Genomic DNA, 27,040 nt, shown 5'->3' on the forward strand with positions numbered 1-27,040 from the left:
TGCATCATGTTCCTCAGCTCCTCTATTTTTTTATCTGTGTTCTCTCTAGATTTATTAATCATGTCTTGCACTATGGGCACAATCTCTGCTGTTATCTGAGAAATTATTTCTGATTTCATTTTTCCCAGATCCTCTTTTGTTGCCAGCTCAGGGAGTCCAGATGGTTGAGTATCAGATTGTTCCTTCTCATTTTACTTGGGGGTTGCTTTAGGTGATCTGGAAGTCTGGTTTGGAGACTTATGTGTCTTCTCATTTCAATGGGGTGGATGGGGGAGGTGTGTGCTGCTGGTGCCCAAATGGCTCACCTCCTTCGTGCTGGGGGCATCTCTGCTCCTTGGCATTGTGTGTGGTTCTCCTCCTCGGCCCTTTCTTCTTCTTTTCTTTCATAACACAACAGGCAAGGATGACAGGTCCCTCAAGTCAGACCCCCACACAAGCAGGCCTGTTACCAGCATCCACAGAAGCACAGAAACAACAAGAAGCCAGCAGCCTATACCACATTTTCTTTATCCATTCATCTGTTGATGGGACATGTAAGGTGTTAATTATCGTAATTTATGCTGTTGATCCAGGATGTATAATAGCATAAATCACAGGAATATTAATCCCAGTTGAAAATGGGCTAGAATATAGTCATTTTCAAAAGAACACATATGAATAGGCTAACATATATGTAAAAATGTGCAATATCATTAATTAGAAGGAGAATCAATATCATAATGAAAAGTCTAGTACAATGAAATGTGTCCTAGCTACTAAGGTGACTGAAGTAGGAGGATCTCTAAGGCCCATGAGTTCAAGGGTGACTTGGGAAACATAGTGAGACCCCTCTCCTCTTTCCACCCAGAAATAGAACAAGATTACATGCCATATTCCTATGGCAAGAATACGTATAATAAAAAAGATAAAAGATAATGAGTGCTGGCAAGGAAGTGGAGAAAGAGGAACTCTTTTGCACTAGAGTAAGAACATAAATTACTAGAGACATTATGGGGGACAATATGGAGAGTCCTCAAAAAATAAAACTAGAACTTACTATACAAATCCAACAATCCCAATTGTATTAGTCAACTTTCCTATTGCTGGAGCAAAATATCTAACACTTGTAACTTAAAGGAGTAGGGGTTTAACGTGGCTCACACTTTCAGTGGGTTGAGTCCACAGTTACTTGGCTCCAAGATAGAAAGGGCATGGTGAAAGGCTCTGGTGGAGAAAAGCTGCTCACATTATGGCGGCCAGGAAACAGAGAAGGGAGGAGCTGGGAACAATGATATAACCTTCTAGGTCATGCTTCCAGTGAGCACTCACTTCCACTCAAACCTTATCTTTGAACATGGGATTTTTGGGGGAACATTTGAAATCTAAATCATAACACCAAATATATTCAAGAGAATGAAGGAAAGGTCTGGAAAAATGCCTATCTTACCATATTTATTGCAGCACTGCTCATAGTAGTCAACGTATAGAATCACCCTAATTGTCCTTCAACACAGTAATGAATAAAGGAAATGAGTTGAATATATATATACTCATAAACTATAAAATTCTGTCAATTTTGCAAAATATTTTATAAATTTATATTTTATGAAATATACATTTTATATTCAAACATTTTATATTTCAATTTTATATTTGATAAAATATAAAATTCTGCCATGAGTGACAATGTTACCAGACCTAGAGGACATTTTGTAGGGCGAACTATGTCAATCATAAAAGGCAAACTTGGCATTATCTCACTCTGAAGAGAAAGCATACCTTGATATCTTATGACTAGAGAGCAGAATAGTGGTTGCTAGGGACTGGAGAGAGTGGAGGGGTGGGAGAGCAGGAGCTGTCAATCAACAGGTACAATATTATTGTGTGAGGGGAGTAATGAATTCTGATGTTTTATGGCACAGCAGGGTAAAACAACTAACTATAAAGCATTAATCTACCTCAAAATAGAGGATAAAAAGGGAAATTATGCAGTAAAAAGAAATGACAAAATTTAAATACTGGATATGCTAATTATTCTGAGATGATCATCCCCCTTTGCCTATAAGAATAAAAACATCAACCAAGATGCATTATATAAAGGTACAATTCCCAATGAGAAATGTAATTGTGTTGTATACCTACAAGGTACCCATAAAAGAATTTAATACAAAAAAAAAAAGAAAACATCCCACTGTATCCCATAAAAATGTAAACATATGTCATTGGAAAGATACATGCAGATTTTATTTTATTTTAATTTTTTCTCTAATTCTTATTTTTTGTTAGACTATGTTTGCAGTACACATTGATTACCCTCTTCATGGGAGGTTGATACATGTACATACACATCTTAATTATTTTTCCATTACCTTCCTTTCCCCTTCTTCCATCTCTTGTTCTTCTTCCCATTTGAAAATATGTATTTTTGAGACAAAAAACTCATGATGTTGTCCTGGCCAGCCTTGAACTATGTGGCCCCAGGTATCCTTGAACTCATAATCTTCCTGCCTCAGCCTCCTAAATGCATGTATTTCAGGTATGTGTCACCATCCCTGTCTGTATAAATAATTTTTTTAACATGCTGCACATGTCCTCAGGGACCAATGTCCTTCTAGAACAAAAGAAGTAGTATTTTCTGCTCCTGGAGATAAATAATAGAACTCTTTACCTTCCACTCATTCACTGTGATGTGTTTGCATTTTTTAAATTAATTTCATTGGTACATTTAAGGTATACAATATAATGACATTCATCATTGGAAATTTGCACGATGAAATAATCCATCTTGGTTCTTATTTTTCCCCCATTCTCCTGCCCTCCCTTCAACCTCTCCACCCCTCCCTATCTACAAAGACTTTGTTTCCATTTTTTCTTTCTCATATGAGGTGTTTGTACATGTACTGTTTTTCTTTTAAAAAGTGAATGGCATTAAAATGGTGAAGAGAGACATTACAATGCCTTCTTGACTTAAATTTTAAACATCTACCTTAGAAATTGTAAATCCACACAGAATGAGTTGTCATGGTACAAAGCATGTTGATAAAGATGAAAATATGGAAGTTCTTGAATATAAAAGATTAAAGTGAGCACTAATATGAAGCACCACTTAACCCATAAATGATGGTTGAATTCTGACCAGATGTACCCAGTGTGTGGACACATCCACATGCTCTGATTTTTGGTGATTTTATAATCGAACTATCCCTCAAATAAAAATGAAGATACATGATTTCAACTCAGTCTTCATCTGTGGAATAAACCTTTGGAATTATTCTGACAACAGGGAAAAATTATTCATGGAATTCTAGATAGGGAGTCAGTTTCTGTATATCCTTTTGGCAGTCAGTATTGAATAGATTAGAATAGATTAGAATCTTCTATGTAAACTATAAAAATGAAAAATTAAAGTTCAGTAAACACAAATGATACAAAAGACATCATGGGTATTTGTATTTTTAGTATTTTAGTTAATATTTATAATTATGTTATTTATTCCCACATATATAAGACATATTTTCACACCTAAAATAGGTATCTGACTTCCAGATATCAGTAATTATATAGATTCTTTTATTTGTAACTTGAAGGCAATACAGGAATTTATTAGAAGTGGTGGCTATATGGATGCAAACTCATGAAATAGAGATGAGCAGAAGAAAAGGAGACAGTGAATGCTGTGTATCTGGCCTCAGGGGTCAGGTAAACCACCATCCTGAATCCATCACTTGTGCAGCATTAGTCTTTAAGGACAGGTACTCCTGGGAGGAGAGTAGTGCTAAAATAGCAGGTCTAATGAGGTGCTTTGGATATTGATCTCTTTGGAATATAGAGGCAAGAAAAGTCACTGAGTCACCCCACTCAACAACCCTGCTTCCGGCTGGGAGCTGTCTGAGCCTCCTCTCAGAGATAATTATTCTTTTATCTGTATTTAAAAAACATTTATTTTGCTTATTTGTTTGTTTATTAATACATGTATGTGATACTTAGTGAATATATTCACCGTGGGCATTTGGGACAGATACATATTGCATCTTATTCCTTTTCACTTCCTCTTCCTCTGTTTTCCCTCCCCTCACCCTCCACCCCAGGTTCCTTTCCTGAACTGGTTTCCTATCACTTACCTTTTATTTTTCTCTTGACCTTATTTATACTTTGGGTTTCTCATGTAAGAGAAATCGTGTGGTGAGATGATCTTTCTGACCACCTCCTGTTGACATGTTTAGTCTGTTCACCCTTGCTGAGGACAGATCTTCCAACTTCAATATTCAGGTAAGATGCTGAACATCAGGGCTCTTGAAGCTGACCAGGTGAATTTTATCCTGGGAACCAGTGAGGAAAGCTAAGAACCAAGGGAAGAGGATTGCTCATGGGACACAACCATCCACGATACACCTGTCTGTTGTCCTCTTGACACCTTGTACTGTATATTTGCATCTATACACTCCTGTCATTCACTTAGTCTCATAATCTGTAAAAGGACAGCACTTATTTCCTTCGGAGCACAATCTGTCCCTTCTCAAACATTATGACTGGTAAAAAAATTCTGACATTTAAATGCATTATTGTGAGAGTGTTGGGCAGGGATTCTAATGATTGTCTTAGTTGTTAAGGCTGTGGTGATAACTAAGTACCACAGATGGAGGTGCTTAACAATAGAAATCTATTTTATTATTCTAAAAGCTAGAACTCTAGAGATCCAAATATCTATAGGCATGATTTTCTAACACATTCCTGCTGCTGCTTGTAGTCCATTCATTTTATTCTTTTCACCCCACTTCCTGTGAGATTCATCAGAAACATGAAAGCTAGAAACCGAACAATCATTTCTGAATTCCTTCTCTTGGGACTGACAGATGACCCACAACATCATCCCCTCATTTTCAACCTGTTTCTGACCATGTACTTGGTCACCATCCTAGGAAACCTGCTCATCATCCTGGCCGTCAGCTCTGACTCCCACCTCCACTCCCCCATGTACTTCTTCCTCTCCAATCTGTCCTTTAATGACATCTGTTTAAGCACCACCACGATCCCAAAGATGCTGGTAAACATCCAAGCACAGGATCAGAGCATCACCTACACAGGTTGCCTTGCTCAGGCCTGCTTTGTTTTATTTTACGTTGGTTTAGAACATTTTCTCCTTGCAGTGATGGCGTATGACCGCTATGTGGCCATTTGTCACCCACTGAAGTACACAGTCATCATGCTCCCCCGCCTCTGTGTCCTGCTGGTTTTGTGCTCTGTGTTCATTAGTGTTGTGGACGCCCTGGTCCTCACTCTGATGTTGTTACGGCTGTCCTTCTGCACAGACCTGGAAATCCCGCACTTCTTCTGTGAACTTGCTCAGCTCATCAAGCTCGCCTGTTCTGATGCCTTCATCATTAATATCTTGGTATATTTCATGGCTAGCCTATTTGGTGGTGTTCCTGTCTTTGGGATCATTTTCTCCTACATTCAAATTGCTTCCTCCATTTTGAGGATGCCATCATCGGAAGGAAGGTATAAAGCCTTTTCCACCTGTGGGTCTCACCTGTCTGTTGTGTCCTTGTTCTATGGAACAGCATTTGGGGTGCACATCAGTGCTGCATTTATGGATTCAATGAGCAAGGCTGCAGTGGCTTCAGTGATGTATTCTGTGGTTCCTCAGATGCTGAATCCCTTTATCTACAGCCTGAGGAACAGGGACATAAAAGAAACCTTGAAGAAATTCCTTGTTAGGAAAACTTCTCTTCTATGATGTGTCACTTGCTTTGAAATTGGGTTTTTAGAGGAAGGCACAAGGACAGAATTCCTAGTGATTCAGAATGCATGATGTTTTTGTCACTACATTGGACAAAATGGTGACAAAGCATTTGCTTGGTGGACCAAGCAGGAAAATTTAAGTCAGGCTGTGATCAGATCTAGAGAATTGCTTCCTCTTTGTCACTTAGTTAGGTCCATGTGAAATGAATCCTAGGGTAAGTCCTATTGTGTGGAAAAGGAGGTGACGTTTATATCCTGTGAAGTAATTACTGAGGAGAATGCATCTTTCTCAGGTAATAGCAGTATTTGCCATACTGTGTTTTACCACCCTATAAAACCTGCATGTTTGATAATGTTATTGATTTGAGATGATTATGAGATTTTTACTCATTAATAAGCATGGTCATCAATAAACATGTTGCTTGCATAGTACCAACAGCACCCACTGTATTTGGCTTCCTTATTCAAGAAACTGATAAAAATTTGTATTTAACATTTTATATGTATATGGAATCTTTCAATTGCACCTCTGATGATGGAGTTATTTCAAATAAGAAAAAATAAAGACCCTAAGGTAGGTCAAAGAATTCAGATAATCATATTGAGTTCAAAAGAGTTCAAAAGTTCATCCAGGCAGGACACATTGCGGTTCATTCATTCTTCCATGAGTGAGTTTCATTCTTGTGCCATTTCTCCTTCTGGTCATGAGATACTTGAATCAATGTTAGGTGTCATATTTTGATGTTGTATCCAGAAACACAAAGCTGACTATATTTTATCTAATGACTTAGTGGGGAATCTTCTATTTATTTTTCATCCTCAGAAGACGTGTGAGAGGTCAATACTGAAAGGAAATACTGTAAATGTCTTTAAAATAAATACCTAAAGTGTTGATTAAATAAACTCAAGTAAAATAAACACCTGAAGTTGAAGCCACCATGTTGTGTGTGTGTGTGCGCATATGTATGTGTGCATGCATGTGCGTACACATGAGGGGGAAAAGTTTCTATTGCTTTTAAGTAACTGCAATCCACTAACAAATAGACATCACAGTTAATCATTTTTGTAAGTATTTATATATTGGAAGTTAGTTGAAAAATTAGTCAGTACAAAGATATGTTTGAAACAATCAAAATCATAAAACCGACTCCCTACTTTTGATCTTTTCATAACGCAGACGTAATCTTTCCAAGTTGCCATTCATAAAATGTTTTGTGATGGACATGTAACATTGGTACATATTTGCTAATGGGGCACAATATGACTAGTGATCCAATTGGGGTTAAAATTTTTATTGCCTCAAACATTCATCACTTCCATGCATTGGTAATCTTTGAACTATTTTCCTCTAATTATTTTGAAGTGCATAATAATGTTGGAGACTCTACTTACCCAAACTTACTATGAAATGTAAGAACTTGTTGCTCCTGTCTAGATCAATCCCTTTTCTCCACTCTTCCTGTCAGCTGGGACTTCTCCTCTCTACTTTTATGAGATAAAATTTTTTAGCTTCCACAATGTATGAGTGAGGATAGGTGGTATTTATCTTCCTGTGCCTGGCTTCTTTCACTTTTCACAATGTCTTCCAGATCCATACACAAAGCAGAATTTTGTGTAGGACTGAATAAGTTTTCATAGTGCATATAAATCATATTTTCTCTATTAATTCTCTAGTATGTGAACACCTTTGTTGATTCCATATTCTGGCCATTATGAATAGTGCTTCAATAAACTTTTCTTTGATACAGTGATTTTCTTTCCTTTGGTTGTATACCCTAATGGGATTGCTGAATAATGTGATAATTGTGTTTTTAGTTTATAAGCAACTTTGTCCTGCTCTTTTTGATTTATAAGACAGTCTTTGTGGACTGTTTGGCATTTTACACAAATACCAATTATATACCCTACCACATTCATTTCTTCACTGTAGCTCAACTCTATCCTCTGTAGTTTGAATATAAATGATGATAGCAGTTGCTTTTGTTTTATGTTGTTGATTTTTAAAAGGATGCATTAAATATTTAACTATTAAATATTTTATTGACTTAATTTTTAATATGCCCTTTACTGATTTAAAGTAGTTTCTTCAGTTCCCACTATGTATTTTTTATTATCACGAAGGCATGTTACTTTTTTCAAATATTTTTTCTCCATCTATTGACAAAATATACAGTAATGCTTTCTACCCTATAAATTAGCTGAATCCCGTAGGGGACACCTAATGTACACATTTATGCATCCATGCATGCATATATTTAGGGTATTCATTTAGCAAAAACGAAATGCAGCACACTATTGACTTGCCCTATTTACATTGATAATACAACTCTTCAAACATTATGGAAATCTTTGCATGTGGAGCATTCATCCATGAGAGAAAAAACAGACAACACACGAAAAAGATAAGTGTAGTAGATATTGGGATGTGACACCGTATCTTCTGTCAGGAAGGATGGAATTCTCATCCCAGCTACTGGGAGTACTGCTGGCAAACAGCCCATCCCTCTCCCCTCTCTCATTCCTACTGGGATTGCTTAATATAAAAGATTCACTGTAGCTATGGCTACTTGCCCTTTGCAGGATTGTACCAATGACTAAACTGTGCAGTCTCAAATCCTGGATCATTTACTGCATCTTTGGTGATATTAAAGGTGTATCTCCATCTCCACACTACCTGGTGTGTCAAAAGCGACTGTTTAGCAGAGGGTCACAGTTCTCTTTATCCCTAAGCCTCATCAAGATTCTTTCTTTTATCTCTCTCAGTGTTTCACCCCACTTGCACACCCTGATTTCACTACCAATCTCTCTCTCAGAGTCTTATTTCCAAGTATCCCAACCGAATGTAATAAGAAAATTATGGCCTTTTAGGTGATAAGAAATGCTGTGAGTTATATATTTTACAGAACAAGATGAGACAATGTTAAAGTATTGTCATTTTATAGAGGATGAGATGTTTTGCTAAGATGACACTGTCTGAAACGAGCCTGTTATAACTGAGAGAATGTTGTGATGATGTAGAGATGGGACAATATTGTACATTTTGGCAAAACTGAACTTATCAGAATTCTTTATACTCTTGCATTGCTTCCTGTATTTCTAGTTCTGATATTCTGCTAACAATCTTGCACAAAGCACCTGAAGATATCCTTTTCATATACCAAATTTCTCTACATTTGGCATCTATATCGGGCTGGCTTTTTGAAGTGATGTAGAGCAGATGCCTTATCTATATTTTCTGAAATTGTCCTTGAATCTTGAAACCAACTCTCCAAATGCTTGAAAGAACTTCTATCTGTTCACACTGTCTGTGTGTGGTGATGTTCTTTGGAAAGTTACACTACTGATGACTTTAAATTACTTTTTCTTCCAAGACAATTTACTTGTCATAGTTTCTTGAGGGCAATATGTTCAGTTCTACGTGTTCTCATTCAAACCCAACACTCCCACTAGTGCATTGCACTAATTAACTCCTGAATAGAGCTCTAGAATTTTCCCCATCTGTCTTCTGAATCATGGTTTCAGATTGGATTATTAGCTCATTCTAGTTATACCCAATGTATATGACGTTATTCTTAAAAATAAAAAGTACTCTTGACATCTCACCCTACTTTGTACTATATTGTAGGCTCCTTCTCTTCTCCCATCATAGAAAAACACTCCAAAGACGATTTCTGTGTTCATTGCCCTTAATTCTCATCCTCCAATATTCTTCTGAGGTGTAACCAAGCACTTGGGAATGATTTATCACCTGGAAGTTTCACAGTTGCTCTAAGAAACCACTAATGAAGTCTCTGCCCCTAAGTTTAGTTATGAATCATGTTGCTCTGTGACATTAGAGGATACCACAAATCGATACCCAGTTCAACATTTAATATACTTACTTCAAAATTTAAGGTATCTACTGGAGGCTTTTCTTAAAATTTCAAGGATTCTAGTACACAACCATGAATATAGGCAGCATTCAACCCATGAGTTCACCCATATTTCTCAAATAAAGAAGTTCTACCTCTGTCTTTATTAGCTAATCTCCTAGAACATTGTGTTCTCATTACATACAGAGAGGAAATACTTTCTTACTTACTTTAAAATACTTTGCTTCACTCAGTCACCATGTCATATTTGTAATAGTTTTTTTGACCAACATAACTTCATTCTATTTCTTCATGTTCCTGTTTTATTTGTCATATATACAAAAACTAACTTTGTTTCATAAGCTCATTAAAGTATTAATACATTTTACCTGTTTTCTAAAGACACTAGGGTTAAATTTTGAAGAAATTCAGGTCTATCTTTTCATAAATTTCAAATTATATATATATATAAAATTATAAATTCATGTAGATGGAGTTTAAATATTATCCCATAATTTGCAAACATATGAGACCATAGAGGTTTTGAAATATGGAAGATTTAAAATCAATACTAACATGGAGCATCAACTCCACCAGTGAAATTATGGTCAAACATCTAACTGAAATTACTGAGCATCTGGTGACATCTGCTCATGTCTCCTTTCGGTGGTTTTGTAATTGAGTTAGCATCTCAACTTAAAAATGAAGAGGGGGAAGGAAGAGGAGGGAACCGTAAGAAGAATTAAGATGTGTTATGTCTGTGTACCATCTCCCCATGGTGAATGCAATCATTGTGTTCTGCAAATATGGACTAACAAAAATAAAAATAAAAATAAATGAAATGTAAACTCAACTCACAGTCTCCTTATGTGAAGAAAATTATTGAATATATAATGACAAAATTGAAGAAGGCATTTGTCCTATTCAAGTTGTCATCGTCCTGCCTATATTGCTGGCCATTAGCAATGATCATAGAACACAGGTTAGAATAAAGAAGAAAAATTAGCTTTCAGTCAACACCAATGGTACTCTAGAAAATATGCCCCTGCATGCATTTTATAACATTGATCTAATAATTACAATTACATTATTTGCACTCACAAATATAGCATATATTTTCCCACTTAAAATCCAGGCCTCCAGATACCATGAAATTTAGTAAAGAAGTAGTCCATCCCATGTGAACAAGACCTGTGAAATGCAGACGACAAGGAACAATGTAGGAAACAGAATGGAGTACACCCAGCCTCAGGGGTCAGGAAAGTGGCCATTCTGAAATCTTCGCCTTTATAGTTTTGGTCTCTGATGGATTAGAATGATAGTGAAAGAGCTGGTCTAAAGAGGCACTTTGGGTCTGGAGGCACCAGAGATTCCGAGACTGTCAGAGCTGCCTCCTGAGTTCACTCAGCGCCCAGTCAGGAAGTACCTGCTGCGACCCCTCCCAAGGAGGATCCGGGAACCCAGTCACTCATTCAGCCTGGCTGCATTTCCTGAAGACACACCTTCCTTCTTCAGTACTCTGGTGAGTTGTTCAACCTTGTTCCTCTTGAAACCAAACAGGAAACACAAAACCCCATGCTGACTGTTCGAGAATGAGGCCAGATAGCATATAAGAATTTCATCTTGGTGGAAACAAGAGGAGAACAGAGAATAAGATGATGATGAATTTGTCCCTCATGCCTCTCTTCTCTGTCATGGTCTTGAGACGTATGTGTCTGTATGAGCCAGTAAGCCCTCAGGTCTCCTTTTACCTTTCCTTTCTCCACAAGAAAATATTCCACCTCTTTCAGAGCAGAAATTTTCCTCTTCTCAAACTGAATTACTGCAACAAAACACTCTGCATTTTCTTGTACTGTCTTCCTGGTATTGGGCATGGGGTTTTGTGAGTATGCTACTTACTAGGACTAACATAGACAACTGAGAATAGCATGCTTAACAGATAATTATTTTCTCATAATTTCCGGGGCTAAATTCCAAAGATCAAGCAGGATGGCTCCTGGGGATGGTTTCTAGCACATTCTTATGTTACACTGTTGGGGTGTGTGTGTGTGTGTGTGTGTGTATTTTTATCTCATCACTTCTTTCCATTAAATTCATCTACATTATGGAAAATAGAAGCCAAACAGTTGTTTCAGGATTTCTTCTAGAACTGACAGATGATCCAGAGCTACAGCCCCTCATCTTCAGCCTCTTCCTGGCCATGCACCTGGTCACCATCCTGGGAAACCTGCTCATCATCCTGGCCATCAGCTCTGATTCCCACCTCTACATTCACATGTACATCTTCCTCTGGAATATTTCTTTGACTGATATGTGTCTCATCACTAGCGTGATCCCAATGATGTTAGTGAACATCAAATCACAGAATCAGACAGTCACTTACACAGGCTGCCTCTCCCAAGTCTGCTTTGTAATGCTGTTTTAGTGGCTTGGAAAATTGTCTCCTTGCAGCACTGCCCTTTAGTTGGTATGGGTCCATCTGCCGTTCTCCAAGGTTCATGGCCATCATGAACTCCATCTGCTGCTTCTCCTTCTGCTTGTCCATTAGCTTTGTTCACACCATGCTCCACAGTCTGGTGGTGCTGCAGCTGTCCTTCTGCCCAGAGCTGGAAATCTCACACTTCTTCCAGGAACTTGCTCAGCTCACCACGCTCACCTGCTCTGATGCCCTAATCCATAACATCCTGATGTATGTTTCAGCTGGCACATTTCATGCTTTTGCTCTTTCTGGAATCACTTTCTCTTCGTGGACATCCTATCCTCTGTCCAGGAAAGGCATCATTGGGAGGAAAGGACAAAATCTTTTCCACCTGTAGGTCTCACTTGTCAGTTGTCTGCTTGTTTTGTGGGACAGTTTCTGGAGTGTAGAAAGGCTCTGCACAATTCTGTGATTTTTAAGACATTATTTCAATTCTCTAAACAGTTTCTTTGAGATTTTTGTTTCAGTAAATTTTTTTGTTCAGGCTTCATTTAAACTTCATTTTTATCAGAACATATTGCCATACATATTGATCACACTCATCATAGGGACTTTGTACTTGCATATAATATACCTTAATTATTTTTCCTATTCCCCACCCCCACGCTTCAACCCTTCTTGCCCTTCTCATTTACAAAAGATTTATTTCCATTTTTTCCCTTCCATTCTCCTTTTTTTGCATTCTTTCCTTTCCTTCGCATTTGAACATTTTCTTCCTATTTCTCAACATCTATCATTTATCATTTTGGTTCTTATTTATGCTTTCAGTTTCTCATACAAGAGAAACAATGTGATATATAAACATATGCATCTGATTTATTTCACTTAAAATATGGTGTGAAACTACATCTATTTACCAGAAGATGTCTTGTTGTGCCATCTTAGAAAAAGATGTATTAGAGAAACTATATAAGGCCAGGGAAATATGAAATCAAAGCTGTTGTCATATCTAGGTCAGAATTTCCTCCTGATTGTGGGGTTTCAGCCTAGGGATTTCATCTTAGTGTAAATTCTACTGAGTGGCCAAAGATTGGACATTTGTAGCATGGAAATTGATTAGTGAGACCTTTAGTGGTCAACTGTAACCCCCTGAGGTAAGGCTGTCATTGTCTATAAAATTTGCATGATGTGATTCCATTGGTAGGTGCATGCAGATCCCAGAGAGAAGCCCACATGTACCAGAGTGGCGCAGGTCCATGCAGATCCCAGCCAGGTACCAGCCAGAGCTGCACAGGTGCACAAGCAACAGGCAGAGGACCACCCAGATTCCATTGGTATGTGCACAAAGATCCCAGCAAGAAACCCTTGAGGGTCAGTGTGAAATAGATGAGCTCAGGTCCAAGGCAGGGCACTGCCAAGAACCCAGAAGCTTGGGCCCACAGGCCCCAGCCAAATGCCTGCCTGGAAAAGAGCTGTACATGCATACAGGCACAGCTAGAAGGCTGCCCAGGTACCATCCCAAGTTTGCACAGGCCCCAGCCAGAATGCCACCCAGACAACAGGGCAGTGCAGGAATCCAGAAGGGCATCATTCTGAACCCAGGAATTGGTGAGGTGGTGAGCAGCAGAGAAAAGGCCTCTCAGTGGCTGGCTGAGAATTGAAGACCACTGAGTGGGAAAAAAGTCACCTCAAATAAGGTGCAGCAGGTTTCATCTGTCGAAATGAGAACACATTAAACAAGTCTCAAAACCAGACTTCCATATCACCTAAGGCAACTGCAAAGGCAACCAGATAATCATCTGATAATCAACAACCGAACTCCTAAACTGGCAAAGAAAGAGGATCTGGAAAAAATGAAATCAGAAATAATATTTCTGAAAATAATGCAGAGGCCACTGTAGCACCACTCCCAGCCCAGAGGAGGAGGCTTCCGGGCCACCCTTCCATAATGTATCTTGGTCCATATTTTTCCCCCTTCCCCTGCCCTCCCTTCACCCACTCCACCATTCCCTATTTGCAAAGACTTTGTTTCCATTTTTTCCTTTTCTCCTATTTTTCCTTTTCCCTTCTTTCCTTCCCCCTACCCCTCCCTCTTCCCCTACTCCTTTAGACCTTTTCTTCCTATTTCACAATATCAATTATACATTTTGATAGTTGTTTACCCTTTTAGTTTCTTATGCCAGAGAAACTATTCGGTATTTACACATGTGTGTCCTATTTATTTCACTTAAGAGTACGGCCTCAATGTGCATCCAGTTAGCTATAAATGTCTCTAGTTTCTCATTTTTTATGGCTGAGTAGTACTCCATTTTATAGAAAAACCACATCTTCTTTATCCAGTCTCCAGTTGATGGGCAATTGGGCTGTTTCCAAGTTTTAGCTATCACAAACTGTGCTGCTATAAACATGGGTGTGCATATATCACTGTGGTATGATTCTTCTACTTCTTTTGGGAAGATACAGCAGAGGAATAGCTGATTCAAATGGGACTTCTAATCCTCGTTCTTTGAGGTATCTCCATATTGATTTCCACAGCGGTTGCACCAGTCTACACTCCCACCAACATAGAAGCAGTGTTCCTCTTTCCCAACAGCCCTGCCAGAATTTGTTATTGGTTGATTTCTTGATAGCAGCTATTCTTTCTTGGGTGAGGTGGTATCAGTGGAATAGATTAGACATGCAGAAACAACTCCAGACATACTCAGCTAACTCATTTTTGACAAAGGAACCAACAATCCTCACTGGAGGAAACATAGCCTCTTCAATAAATGGTGTTGGAAAAACTGGATTTCAACTTGCCAGACTAAAACTAGACCCCTATCTCTCACCATGCACTAAACTAAAATCAAAGTGGATTAAAGATCTAAATATTAAAACAGAAATGCCAAACTTGCTGGAAGATAAGTTAGGCAGAACTCTTGAAGATATTGGCATGGGAAAAGACTTTGTGAACAAATCCTCAGTAGCATGGGAACTAGCACAAAGCATCAACAACTGGGGTCTCATCTTATTAAAAAGCTTCTGCACAGCAAGAGGAACCACCAACAGAGCTAAGAGACAACCCACAATGTGGGAAAAAATACTCATCAGCTCTTTCCCAGACAAAGGTCTACTATCTTGAATATATAATGAACTCAAAAAATCAGACCCCCCAAATACAAAGACCCAATTAAAAAAATGGGCATCTGAAATGAACAGCCATTTCTCAGCCAAAGAGGTAAAAGCAGCAAATAAACATATGAAAAAATGTTCAACATCACTGGTCATTTGAGAGATGTGGATGAAAACTACGATGAGATTTCACCTCATCCCAGAATTTATTTTTTTTTATTTATTTATTTTTTTTGGTACCAGGGATTGAACTTGGGACCTTGTGCTTGCAAGGCAGGCACCAGAACCACTGAGCTAAATCCCCGCCGCTAGAATTTATTTTTTTAATTCATTGAGTTTATTGGTGCATGTTAGGCATACAATATGATGACATTCGTCATTGGGAATTTGTACCTTTACATGATATAAGTTGGTACTTTTTTTTTCCACATTTCCCTGCCCTCCCTTCAACCCCTAAACTCCTCCCTATTTACAAAGACTTCCTTTCCATTTTTTCCTTTCTCACATTTCTTCCTTTCCTTTTTTTTCTTTTCCCTCCTTTTCCCACTTCCCCTTCCCCTTCCAACATTTTGTTCCTGTTTCACATTAGCTATTATACATTTTGATCCTTATTTACTCTTTCAGTTTCTCACCCCAGAGAAACTACTCAGTATTTACACATGTGCATCCTATTTATTTCACTTAAGAGGATGGCCTCAATGTGCATCCATTTAGCTATGAATGTCTCTAGTTTCTCATTCTTCGTGGACACTGGAAGATCACGCAAATTTTGGGAGACTGTTGAAGACAAGAGGAAAAGACAGAGTGAATGAACATAGACGAGAGCAGAAGAAACTAACAGCCATTGGGTAGCTAGAAACTGTATTCACCTTCCTCTAAGAATAGTGACAGTTGAGAGAACAGCAACAAAGAGGGAGAGAAATGTAGAACAAGAAGGGAGAGAGAGAGAAAAAAAGACAAGAAAAAAAGATTTTTTTAAAAAAAAAGGACCTCCCTCAGGGTTTGTCTCTGTTGTCCTGGTAGACAACATGAGCAGCAGTGTACAGGTCTAAGTTGATTAGTCTCCATTAGCCAGCTGTAGTTCACTGAGATGCAGGCTGATTTCTGGCTGCAAGGCCCAAGGTGAGGTCCCCGACTTCTTGCACGATTGAACTCTATAAGGATCTACTGCAGGATCCAGCTGGCCTTCCCCCAAGTGAGCCCGGGTTTCTATGGGAGGTGCTGATCCCACTGACTTACCAACCCCGGTGGTCCAGTGTACCTTTATTGCAGAGATTTTCTTCACTTTCCCGATAAGCTTCAATTTTCATTAAGGAGCCTCAGAGAGGCCCTCTCTCTCTTGTTCACTTCTGCTCTATCTTCTGGAACTCACAACCATGGCCTTTATGGCCCCTCGGTGCTTCTGCCGTGTGGATTCAGATACCGCGAGCCACACAAGGCAAGTTCTGGGGGGGTGTCCCCCTCGACAGAGGTTCCAGGTGGGGAGCTCTAGCGTCCGCATGACCGTTTATTAGTTTTGTTTTCCTGAAATGCATATACATTTTTTGGTGGAGTCTATACATATAATACATGTCTGTAAAAATTTTTATAGTAAAAATTAAATTAGACTTCGTGATATGATGAAATAGAAATAGCTAAAATGGAAGGTAGGGATTTATTAGAAAAGTTCAATGGATTATGTGCCTAATAAAATTGATCAGTAATGATAGGGAGGCCTGGATGATGCACAGCTGGTGTCAGGAGTGAGGAAATCACGCATGTTGCGTTACTCCCCTTCATACAGTTGGTGTTTAAGGATATATGCTCTTGGGATCAGAGTCACAGGAGTGATTCTGCTATCAGGTTAATGAGGAGCTTTGGAAATTGACCCCTAAGGGATAGAGAAAACTTTAGGAGTCAGGCTGTGTAACATCACTCAAAAGCCCTGCCTAGTCAACTGGCAACAGCTGTGCTCTCTCCAGAGAAGGATCTTGATGCAGAAGCACTGAATCAGTCCATGTGTCCACCTCTCCTGAGGACAGATCTTTTGACAGTCACGTGCAGGTGACTTTCTGAGCAGCATTCTCAAAGAAACTCTCCAAGTAAGCGAAAATCTCTTCATTTATTATTTGAAAATGGTGCAGATATTGGAGTATAATTTCACCTCCTTCAGAAATCACTTGGATATTCATGTGAGGTGAGGGTGTGAGCTCTCTGGGTAAGGAGGTGGAGAAAGAGTAGCTCACTGATCAGTTTCTTGGTCCTCATGTTTCACACCAGTAGGAAAAGCAGAAGTGACCTGAATAACAGCACCTGCTCTCACCCTTAACCAATGTTATTATGGTACTGTGTTGTTTTATGTCTCATTAAATGGAACAATAAAATGCAAAGGATACACAATTCACCACCTTGACAATCTCCTTCATTGTTCTATTTTCCCCAAGACAGGCCTCTTGAATGTGGTGGCGTTCCACATGGATGGCTCTTAATTGGATGTGTAGTCATCAGCAAAAGGCAGTAACTGTAGCACCTATCAGTTAAAGAATGTTCAAGTAAATTCTGCTGAAAATATAGTGGAACAATCTGGTAATTCATATCAAGTAAGGAAGGCTACATATAACATTTATCAGAAATTAAAATTAAGTAAGGGGACTGATTGCAAATGTTACACCTATAGACTAGGGTTCTGTTATATGAAAAATTTAAAATACAACACCGTTAAGTTGTTTTGAAGAACAATGGTAAGTTTATTGAAAATTTAAAGAGAATAATGTATGCCAACTTAAAGTGAAGTTTCCCCCATGGAAAAAAATCAAATTTGTAAAAGAACGTGCTGAAAGGGGCTTCAAATATGCCCTTATCATTTCTGACAATAAAAATATGTAAAGAAAGCCATGGTAAAGTGTGTGGCACTTTGGTTGATGCCAAGGAGTGCCAGCCCTTCAAGATTTTTTGCAGTTTCTTTAATGCATGGATAATCCTTAAGGAAAATGTACACACTTGTAGATTTTCAGTTAAAGGTACATTTTCCTCAGATAGCATTTTTCTGATAATATATTCTCAAATTATACATAACCTTTGTGAATCATGTATCTAATTCTTCTAATATTTCATTCATTCTCTTTGCAACATATTTTATCCTATGTTGATGCCAAATGAATAATGACATCAATTAAATTTCTTTCCTCACATTTTCACTTAGTCAAGATTCCCAAAGGTAATTTGAGCATATATATTCTTCACTGATAATAGCATTGTTTTGCTACAGTTTTTCTGTCTTCCTTTCTGCTTTCTTTAACTACACCAAGACATCACTTCCTTCTGATTGATGAAAAGCTCAATGATCCATTGCTCATGAATGACACACACTGACACACATTCACACATACACAGACACAAGAGTTTGGAAGTCAGTTGAAGGCTGAATTTACCTAGAACTATATAGGCTCCTTTTGCTCAATTTATTTCTCATAACTTTGAATATCCCTGTGAGGATTTTAACCCTGAGAATTTAGGGTATAATTATAAAATAAAGACTATGCTTTTAACATATACACAGTGCATGCTGGAGAAGCACATATTGGAAAAGATCCCCATGCTGCAGCCAATGAACACATCCATTAAGCAGTTTCCTTTATACAAATGAAAAAAGTACAGTTGAAGACTATTTCCCATTGTAAAATCAACTGTTGGAAGATAAAATAAATTCAGAGCCATAACTCTCACTTTACACCAAATGATCATTGCTGATGTAGCTGCTTCTGCTTCCCCAGGGAGATAAACAGCAATGCTCACACGGGACTCTACTATTAGGATGTCTGAATATCAGAGTCCAAGTAACTTTTAAATTCTGTATCTTCTAAAAAGAAGGAATTCATTTTTATTTATCTTTTTTATAGAGGTCTCTGCCTTTTACTTTTCTCACATTTAGTTATTAGTTTATTTGCTTTTTAATTTTATGAAATTATTTGTTTTCCACCTCATTAGGGGAAGAGTTTCCCATAGGATTGGAAATAATGTTTTCAACATAGTTACCTAGATTCTCCTAAAATTAATTGCTAAAGCAGATTGCTTGTGTTTCCAAGTGATGGTATTACCAGCTTCAACTCTAAAGGCAATGATTTTCAATCATCTGTCATGTCCACCTGCATGGCTGTATTCCACATCCTACAGTTCACTTAATGCATATGAAAGGCACCCTTTGAAACCAAGGGGAAGTTTGGGGATTTATTTCAACAAGAAACTATTGCAATTCTAAAGGAAATAATCAGAAATATTGAAACATGTAGAAATACTAATTCTGTATTATCCGGGGGATTTGCAGAGATGAGTCAAGAGGATCAGATTGGTAGTCTGACAATGAGATCTTTGACATAGCATTTGCCAAACTGTGTGTGGATTTTTTCCATGCCATGTGCTGATAAGTCCATGGGTCTAAAAGATAAACTGTCTCATCTGTATTTGAAAAGCCATTCGGGTGATACTGGGACTTCCCAAAATAAGAGACCATTGCTTCACAACACACCATTGCTCCTAAACCCTGGGCTGTGGACTGGTTTGTGGCCTGTTAGGAATCAGGCCACACAGCAGGAGGTGAGCAGCAGGCAGGTGATCAAAGCTTTGTCTGTATTTACAGCCACTCAGCATGGCTTACATTACTGCCCGAGCTCTGCCTCCTGTCTGATGAGCAGTAGCTTTAGATTCTCACAGGAGCTCAAACTCTACCCAGAACTGTGCATGAAAAGGATCTAGGTCCATGCTCCTTAAAACAGTCTAAGGACTGATAATCTATGGTGGAGCACAGGTGCTGATGCTAATGCTGGAAAATGTATACAAATAGTGATTAAAAGTAGCAGAGATGTCTGCACAGAGACCATAATAAATCAATTGCTTGCAGACTCATACCAAAACTCTATCATGAGTGACAAGTGGCAATTAAGCTGCACTTGGTAGCCCAGATTCGAGTGGCAAGTGAGTTGATGTATTTCAATTGATGTATTTCAATATATCTTGTGTCAGGGTTTGGGTCAGAACCCAACCCTAATTTCAGTTTGCATGAGACCTCTCTATTATTTTATTTATTTGATCCTGCATTACAGTGAGTCGTATAATTATTTCATTCGATACTATATTGTAATAATAATAGAATTAAAGCACACAACAGAAATTAATGCATTTGAACGGTCCCAACCTGCTCTTCCTCCCACAGTCTGTGGAAATAATGTCTTCTGTGAAATTGGCCTCCAGGATCAAAAAGGATGGGGGCTGCTGTTTTACAAGATAAATTTGATAAGTTTATTCTCACAATTCTTTTTGTTTAAAGGTATTGATAGAAAGAAAAATCTATGTCTTATGCTTTATTTTAATCCCATCATTGTTTTGCCACCATTATGAAAAAGCATGGGGATTCAATAAAGGGAGTAGGAGTTAAAAGAGAGAAAAGAAAAGAAGAGGAAGAAGCAGGGAGAGAAAGATCTGAATATTCACATGGGTTTGCAATGTGAATTCTCGGTTGTTCTTTATATTAAGGCACTGTTAGAAACACTTCAGGAATATCAAAGTCATGGAAAATATATGCTAAACATGGAATGCTGGTCCTTATTCCCACAGTGCATACAACAGAAATCCATTTGTATAATGCTCAGGATTGTCTGGTGCTCAGCCAGAAACCATTGCTTCGTTTTATTTTTACCCCATCTGTTCTGTAGATTCACCAACAACATGAAATTCAAAAACCAAACATCTGTCTCAGAATTCCTTCTCCTGGGACTGACAGATGATCCAGAACTGCAGCCCCTCATCTTCAACCTATTCCTGGTTATCTACCTGGTCACCATTCTGGGAAACCTGCTCATCATCCTGGCCATCAGCTCTGACTCCCACCTCCATATCCCCATGTACTTCTTCCTCTCCAACCTGTCTTTCACTGACATCTGTATAAGCACCAGCGCGATCCCAAAGATGCTAGTGAATATCCAAACACAGGATCAGAGAATCAGTTACACAGGCTGCTTCTCTCAGCTTTGTTTTGTATTAGTTTTTGGCTGTTTAGAAAATTTTCTCCTTGTGGTCATGGCTTATGACCGTTATGTGGCCATTTGTCATCCCCTGAGGTACATGGTCATAATGCACCCCCGCCTCTGTGTCCTGTTGGTTCTACTCTCCATGCTCATGAGCATTGTGCATGGTCTACTCCACAGTCTGGTGGCACTGCCACTGTCCTTCTGCACAAACGTGGAAATCCCACACTTCTTCTGTGAACTTGCTCAGATCATCAAGCTGGCCTGTTCTGATACCTTTATCAATGCTATGCTGATATATTCAGCAGGAAACACATTTTTTGGTGTTCCTCTCATTGGAATTATTTTCTCTTATGTTAAAATTGTCTCCTGTATTTTGAGAATGCCATCAGTTGGAGGAAGGTACAAGGCTTTTTCTACCTGTGGTTCTCACCTCTTTGTTGTTTCCTTTTTCTATGGGACAGCTTTTGGTGTGTACTTGAGTTCTACATTTAGTAACTCTTCCAATAAGAATTCAGTGGCCTCTGTGATGTACATTGTGATCCCTCAAGTGATGAACCCTTTTATCTACAGTTTAAGGAACAAGGAAATGAAGACAGCTCTGCAGCGTCTCATCACTTGGAAGCCTTTTATATGCCGGGGTCATGGGCTTTGAGCTAGCCTTCCTAGAATAGGACAAAATTAGAAGAATACAGGCTGAACAGAAGCCTAGCTCTGAGTCACTAAGATCTTCTAAAGCGCCCACATAATATGATGTCTAAGCACATTTCAACTTGTACTTTGTGCTTCCCTTTGACTATCCAATTCTGTAAGGTTTGACAAATGATTTCAACCTATAAACTCTTGTGTTGCTCTGACTCATTTGAAGAGAAATCATAAACTGACTCCTCAATTTTAAAAATTCTTTATGCATCAGTTTCACAGAGGTAATGGTGGAGTAGTTGCACTTAATGAAAGCTGCGCTGATATCTGGAGATGAGCTTCTGCGTGGTCCCATAGATAGAGCCATGATTGTTTTCTCCCACACGATGCTAGTGAACTGGACTGTTATATGTAATTAAGTAATAACTGATGCTTTCTTCAGGCAACTGCATCTTTCTTGATTCATATTAGCATCTCCACTATTGGGCATCATTATATTGTTGAGTCAAATATGATTATATGTCAGCAGTTTGAGGTGTTTTTGAAATATTCTGGATTTTGAACCTCATTACTTCTTATAAGAAAAAGAAGTCTTTACACAAATATGCTTGGATTATCAAGGGAGTTATTGTTCATTATTATGATTTCACAAATACAATGCCTAGTGTCCCAGATTAGGTCTTCATGGAGCCCTCCACGAGGTGGCTTCATTCTAGCATTGCTCTCACGATTATTGGGTTCTATAGCTTGACTATGAAATGTCCCCAAAGGTCCATGAGTTAAAGGTTTGGCCTGCAGCATTTGATGCTTGAAAAATTATTGTGCATTTAAGAAGTGATACCAACTAGGAGGAAATTAGCTCATTGAGGGAATGACCTTAAAGAACATAGTGGGAATTAACACCTCTCTCTCTCCCTTCCCTACTACCATGAATTGAATATCTTTGGTCTATCATTTGCTCCTCATGAAAATGCCCTTGTTCTTCACATGCCTAAAAGCAATGAAGCCATCTTACCATAGACTGAAAATTCTCAAATTTAGAGACTAAGTAAAGCTTTCTGGTTTTTGAATTGATTGGTTCAGAAATTTTGTTACCGTAATGGAAAGATGGCCAGCACATCAGGTAGCTGCAGGATATGTTGATGTCAGACCCAACATGATCCTAGAGACAGGAAACTGAGTGCCCTATCCTTGCTCCATTAGTAATAGATCTCTCTTTGGAGTAAACCTACAGAAACTTCTCTTAGGAGTTGAATGTTGGCCCTGAAAATGATACTTCCATGTCTTTATCTCTCTTGTTGTTGTAACTGGGAAACTACATGAGAACAGGGTGCATGCTACTCACATCAAGAAAGGATGGCCTTGTTCTGGATCGTTTGTTTCACCACTAAATGCAATTTCCCATATTAAAAGACAAATTTAGAGAAGAAAATTGGGTTAACTTGGCCAAATTTATTTGCACTATAGTACATGTACCTATTTGTAGGTCTCTAATGGATTCTCACCATTTTATGTGTCAGTATAATATTTTAATCTTATGATTTTTTAACTTTCATGAAGATTCAAGGTCATGGAAAAATACTTGATGCCATTGGCACAGACTGTTATGGTTTAGGCCTAGACATCCCCCCAAAGCCTCATGCAGTTGTAGGTGGGACTTTTTCTGAAGTGCTGAGTCTACAGTGTGTGTTTCTGGGATTAAGAGTGTGTGATTATTGAACCATGTGAGTGATTGCTTTGGCACTGACCTAAGCCTGGTAGTCTGGGGATGAGATAAAAGTGGCAGAAAGATGTTGTCAAGCCCCCTTGTTGTCTTGCTAACTTCTGCTTGAGGTAAACTGTTTCTCCTCTGCCAAGCCACCCTACCTTGGATCAAGCCTATCATGCACTGAAATGTCTATGAACTGTAAACCAAATAAACCCTTTCTCCTTTAACTTTGGGTGTTCAGAATTTTGTCTCAACAAGGAGAGAAGAGTAACTCACAAACACACACAAGGACTTCCTTGATAGGACTCCAGAAGCACAAGAAATAATATCAAGAATTGACAAATGAGTCTATATCAAATTAAAATCTTCTGCACACCAAAGGAAAGAAAAGAGTGAAGAGACAAGCCACTGAATGGAAGAACAATCTCTTCTACCTATGCTTCTGATAAAGAATAAAAATCTAGAATGTACAGAGAACTCAAAAATGTTAAATTTCTCACAAACAGATAGTTCAGTAAAAAGAAGACGCTTCTCAAAGGAAATAGAAATGAGAAAGAATCCATTATGACTGACAAGAGTCAGAGTTACATGAGAGAATCTTGGAGAAGACTCACTGGAAAACACATGCAATCAGAAAAAAGGGATGTAAAAACAGCCAGCTACATTTGCAGATGACATGATACTCTATATAGAAGACCCCAAGAACTCCACCAAAAGTCTTCTAGACTTAATAACCAAATTCAATCAAGTAGCTGGTAACAAGGTCAACACACAAAAATCAATAGCTTTCCTCTACAACAATGACAGACTCACTGAGAGAGAAATAGGACAAATAATTCCTTTCACAGTAGCATCCAAAAAACGGAAATACCTAGGAATCATCCTAATGAAAGAAATCAAAGACCTCTTCTCTGAAAACTATGGCACTCTGAAAAGAGAGATTGAAGATGATATCAGAAAATGGACAGACATCCCCTGCTCCTGGGTAGGAAGGATTAATATAGTGAAAATGGCCATACTTCCCAAACTGCTATATAGATTTAATGCAATTCCAACTGAGATCCCAGCAGCATACTTCATAGACCTCGAGAAAACAATCCAAAAATTCATTTGGAACAAGAAGAGACCCAGAATAGCAAAAGCAACTCTAGGTAACAGAGACATGGCAGGGGGTATCACAATCCCCAACCTGCAACTATACTACAAAGCTACTGTGATAAAAACAGCATGGTACTGGCAAAGAAACAGACTTGAGGATCAGTGGAACAGATTAGAAGATGCAGAAACAACACCCGACACACTCAGCCATCTCATCTTTGACAAAGGAGCCAAACGCCCTCACTGGAGGAAAGATAGCCTCTTTAATAAATGGTGCTGGAAAAATTGGGCTTCAACTTGCCAAAGATTAAAACTAGACCTGTATCTCTCACCATACACTAAACTAAAATCAAAATGGATTAAAGATCTAAATATTAAAATAGAAATTCTGAACCAGTTGGAACAGAGGTTAGGTAGAACCCTTGAAGACATCAGTGTAGGAAAAGATTTTATGAACAAAACCTCAGTTTCCCATGAACTAGCACAAACAATCAACAAATGGGATCTCTTCTTATTAAAAGGCTTCTGCACAGCAAGAGAAACCACCAGCAGTGTGAAGAGACAACCCACAATGTGGGAAAAAATCTTCACCTGCTCTTCCTCAGACAAAGGTCTACTATCTGAAATCTATAAAGAACTTAAAAAGATCAGACCTCCCAAATTTAAAGACCCAACCCGAAAATAAGCATCTACAATGAACAGACATTTCTCAGACAAAGAAGTAGAAATAGCAAATGAATACATGAAAAAATGTTCAACATCACTGGTCATTCGAGAGATGCAAATGAAAACAATGCTGAGATTCCACTTCACTCCAGAAAGAATGGCTGCTATCATGAAATCAACCAATAACAAATGCTGGCGGGGCTGTGGGGAAAGAGGAACCCTGCTCCACTGCTGGTGGGAGTGTAGACTGGTGCAAGCACTGTGGAAATCAGTATGGAGATACCTCAAAGAACTAGGACTGGAAGTCTCACTTGACCCTGCTATCCCACTGCTGGGGATCTTCCCCAAAGAATTAAAAGAATCATACCACAGTGATATATGTGCACCCATGTTCACAGCAGCACAATTTGTAATAGCTAAAACTTGGAAGCAGCCCAAGTGCCCATCAACTGGAGCCTGGATAAAGAAAATGTGTTTTTTTTATAAAATGGAGTACTACTCAGCCATCAAAAATGAGAAATTAGAGACATTTATAGCTAAGTGGATGCACATTGAGGCAATACTCTTAAGTGAAATCAATAGGACACACATGTATAAATACCGAATAGTTTCTCTGGTGTGAGAAACTGAAAGTGTAAATAAGGACTAAATGTATAATAGGTAATGTGAAATAGGAAGAAAAGGGGCAAAGGGGAAGGAAGTGGGAGGGCTAGGGGAAAGGATAGAAGGGAATGGGATTAATATGAGAAAATGGAAAAATAGGAACAAAATCTTTGTAAATAGGGAGGACTGGAGGGGTTGAAGGGAGGGCTGGGCAAAGTTGAAAAATAGGAACCAAGAGAGACTATGTAAAGGTGCAAATTTCCAATGATGAATGTCATTATATTGTATACCTAAAATGTACCAATTATTAGAATGAATAATCGATAATGTAAAATAGGAAGAAAAGGTCGAAAGGGGTAGGGGTAGTGGGAGGGGCAGGGGAAAGGAAAGAAGGAAAAGGAAAAAATGACGAGAAATGGAAAAAATGGAAAGAAAGTCTTTGTAAATAGGGAAGGGTGGAGGGCGTGAAGGGAGGGCTAGGAACGGGGAAAAAATAAGAACCAAGATGCATTATGTAAAGGTACAATTCCCAATGAGAAATGTAATTGTGTTGTATACCTACAATGTACCAATAAAAGAATTTAATACAAAAAAAAAAACCAAAAAGAAACACAGCCAGCTACAGAGAATCAAACCAAAAATAAAATCCATCAAATCAAATCCAACCTCAGTGGGATTCAAAAAAAGACATAGGATGCCTTTAACCTGCAGTACAGCTTCCACCCCAGGAGCAGTGAAAGTGCCATCTTGGGAATGGTTGTAATGTCCTGAAGCAAGGAGCACAAGTCAAATGCCTAGGATAGGGTCTTAACATACTATCTCTCCCCACGAGGAGAGAGAAACCAGTGAGTGAGTATTTGGCAATGAAGGCACCAAAGAAACTGAAAGCCAGAGAATACCTTTGAGGACAGAGATTAAATAAGCACAAATAAGCTCCTGGAAAATACCTCCTTAGAAAAAAGCATGGTACTAATTGGTATTCCTGAACTGACACCTGGGAGAACCATGCCTCAGAGAGCCACCAAATACAGCCATGGAAGTAGACGTAAGAAAAGGTATTCTGGCAGGGCCAAAGCAGACAGTCCCCACTGTTCTCCTAAACAGCAGGACGTCCTGTGTTTGCATGATATTCTCCTTATTGCCTATAGTATGGCACCAGAAGGAAACTCCCCAAAACCCAGAAAAGGCAGCACAGAGCCCCCTGGACCACAGAGCTCACGTG

The 27,040-nt window shown here is 38.7% G+C and overlaps 2 protein-coding genes across 2 annotated transcripts; both read left to right on the plus strand.

Moving 5' to 3' along the window:
• The first annotated feature begins 4,724 nt into the window (after positions 1-4,724).
• On the plus strand, positions 4,725-5,716 carry LOC106008538 (olfactory receptor 7G2). Its single transcript, XM_013068708.3, has one exon. The coding sequence runs from the start codon at positions 4,778-4,780 to the stop codon at positions 5,714-5,716; it is 939 nt and encodes a 312-aa protein (XP_012924162.1). The 5' UTR covers positions 4,725-4,777.
• Positions 5,717-20,793: 15,077 nt separating this feature from the next.
• On the plus strand, positions 20,794-21,756 carry LOC106008533 (olfactory receptor 7G1-like). The gene has a single exon (XM_087201829.1). The coding sequence runs from the start codon at positions 20,803-20,805 to the stop codon at positions 21,754-21,756; it is 954 nt and encodes a 317-aa protein (XP_087057955.1). The 5' UTR covers positions 20,794-20,802.
• Positions 21,757-27,040: the final 5,284 nt, after the last annotated feature.

Source organism: Heterocephalus glaber, unplaced genomic scaffold (assembly GCF_053883595.1).
Source record: "Heterocephalus glaber isolate CG9 unplaced genomic scaffold, H.glaber_assembly_v1.0 deba00001761, whole genome shotgun sequence".
In the NCBI taxonomy this organism is placed as follows: domain Eukaryota; kingdom Metazoa; phylum Chordata; class Mammalia; order Rodentia; family Bathyergidae; genus Heterocephalus; species Heterocephalus glaber.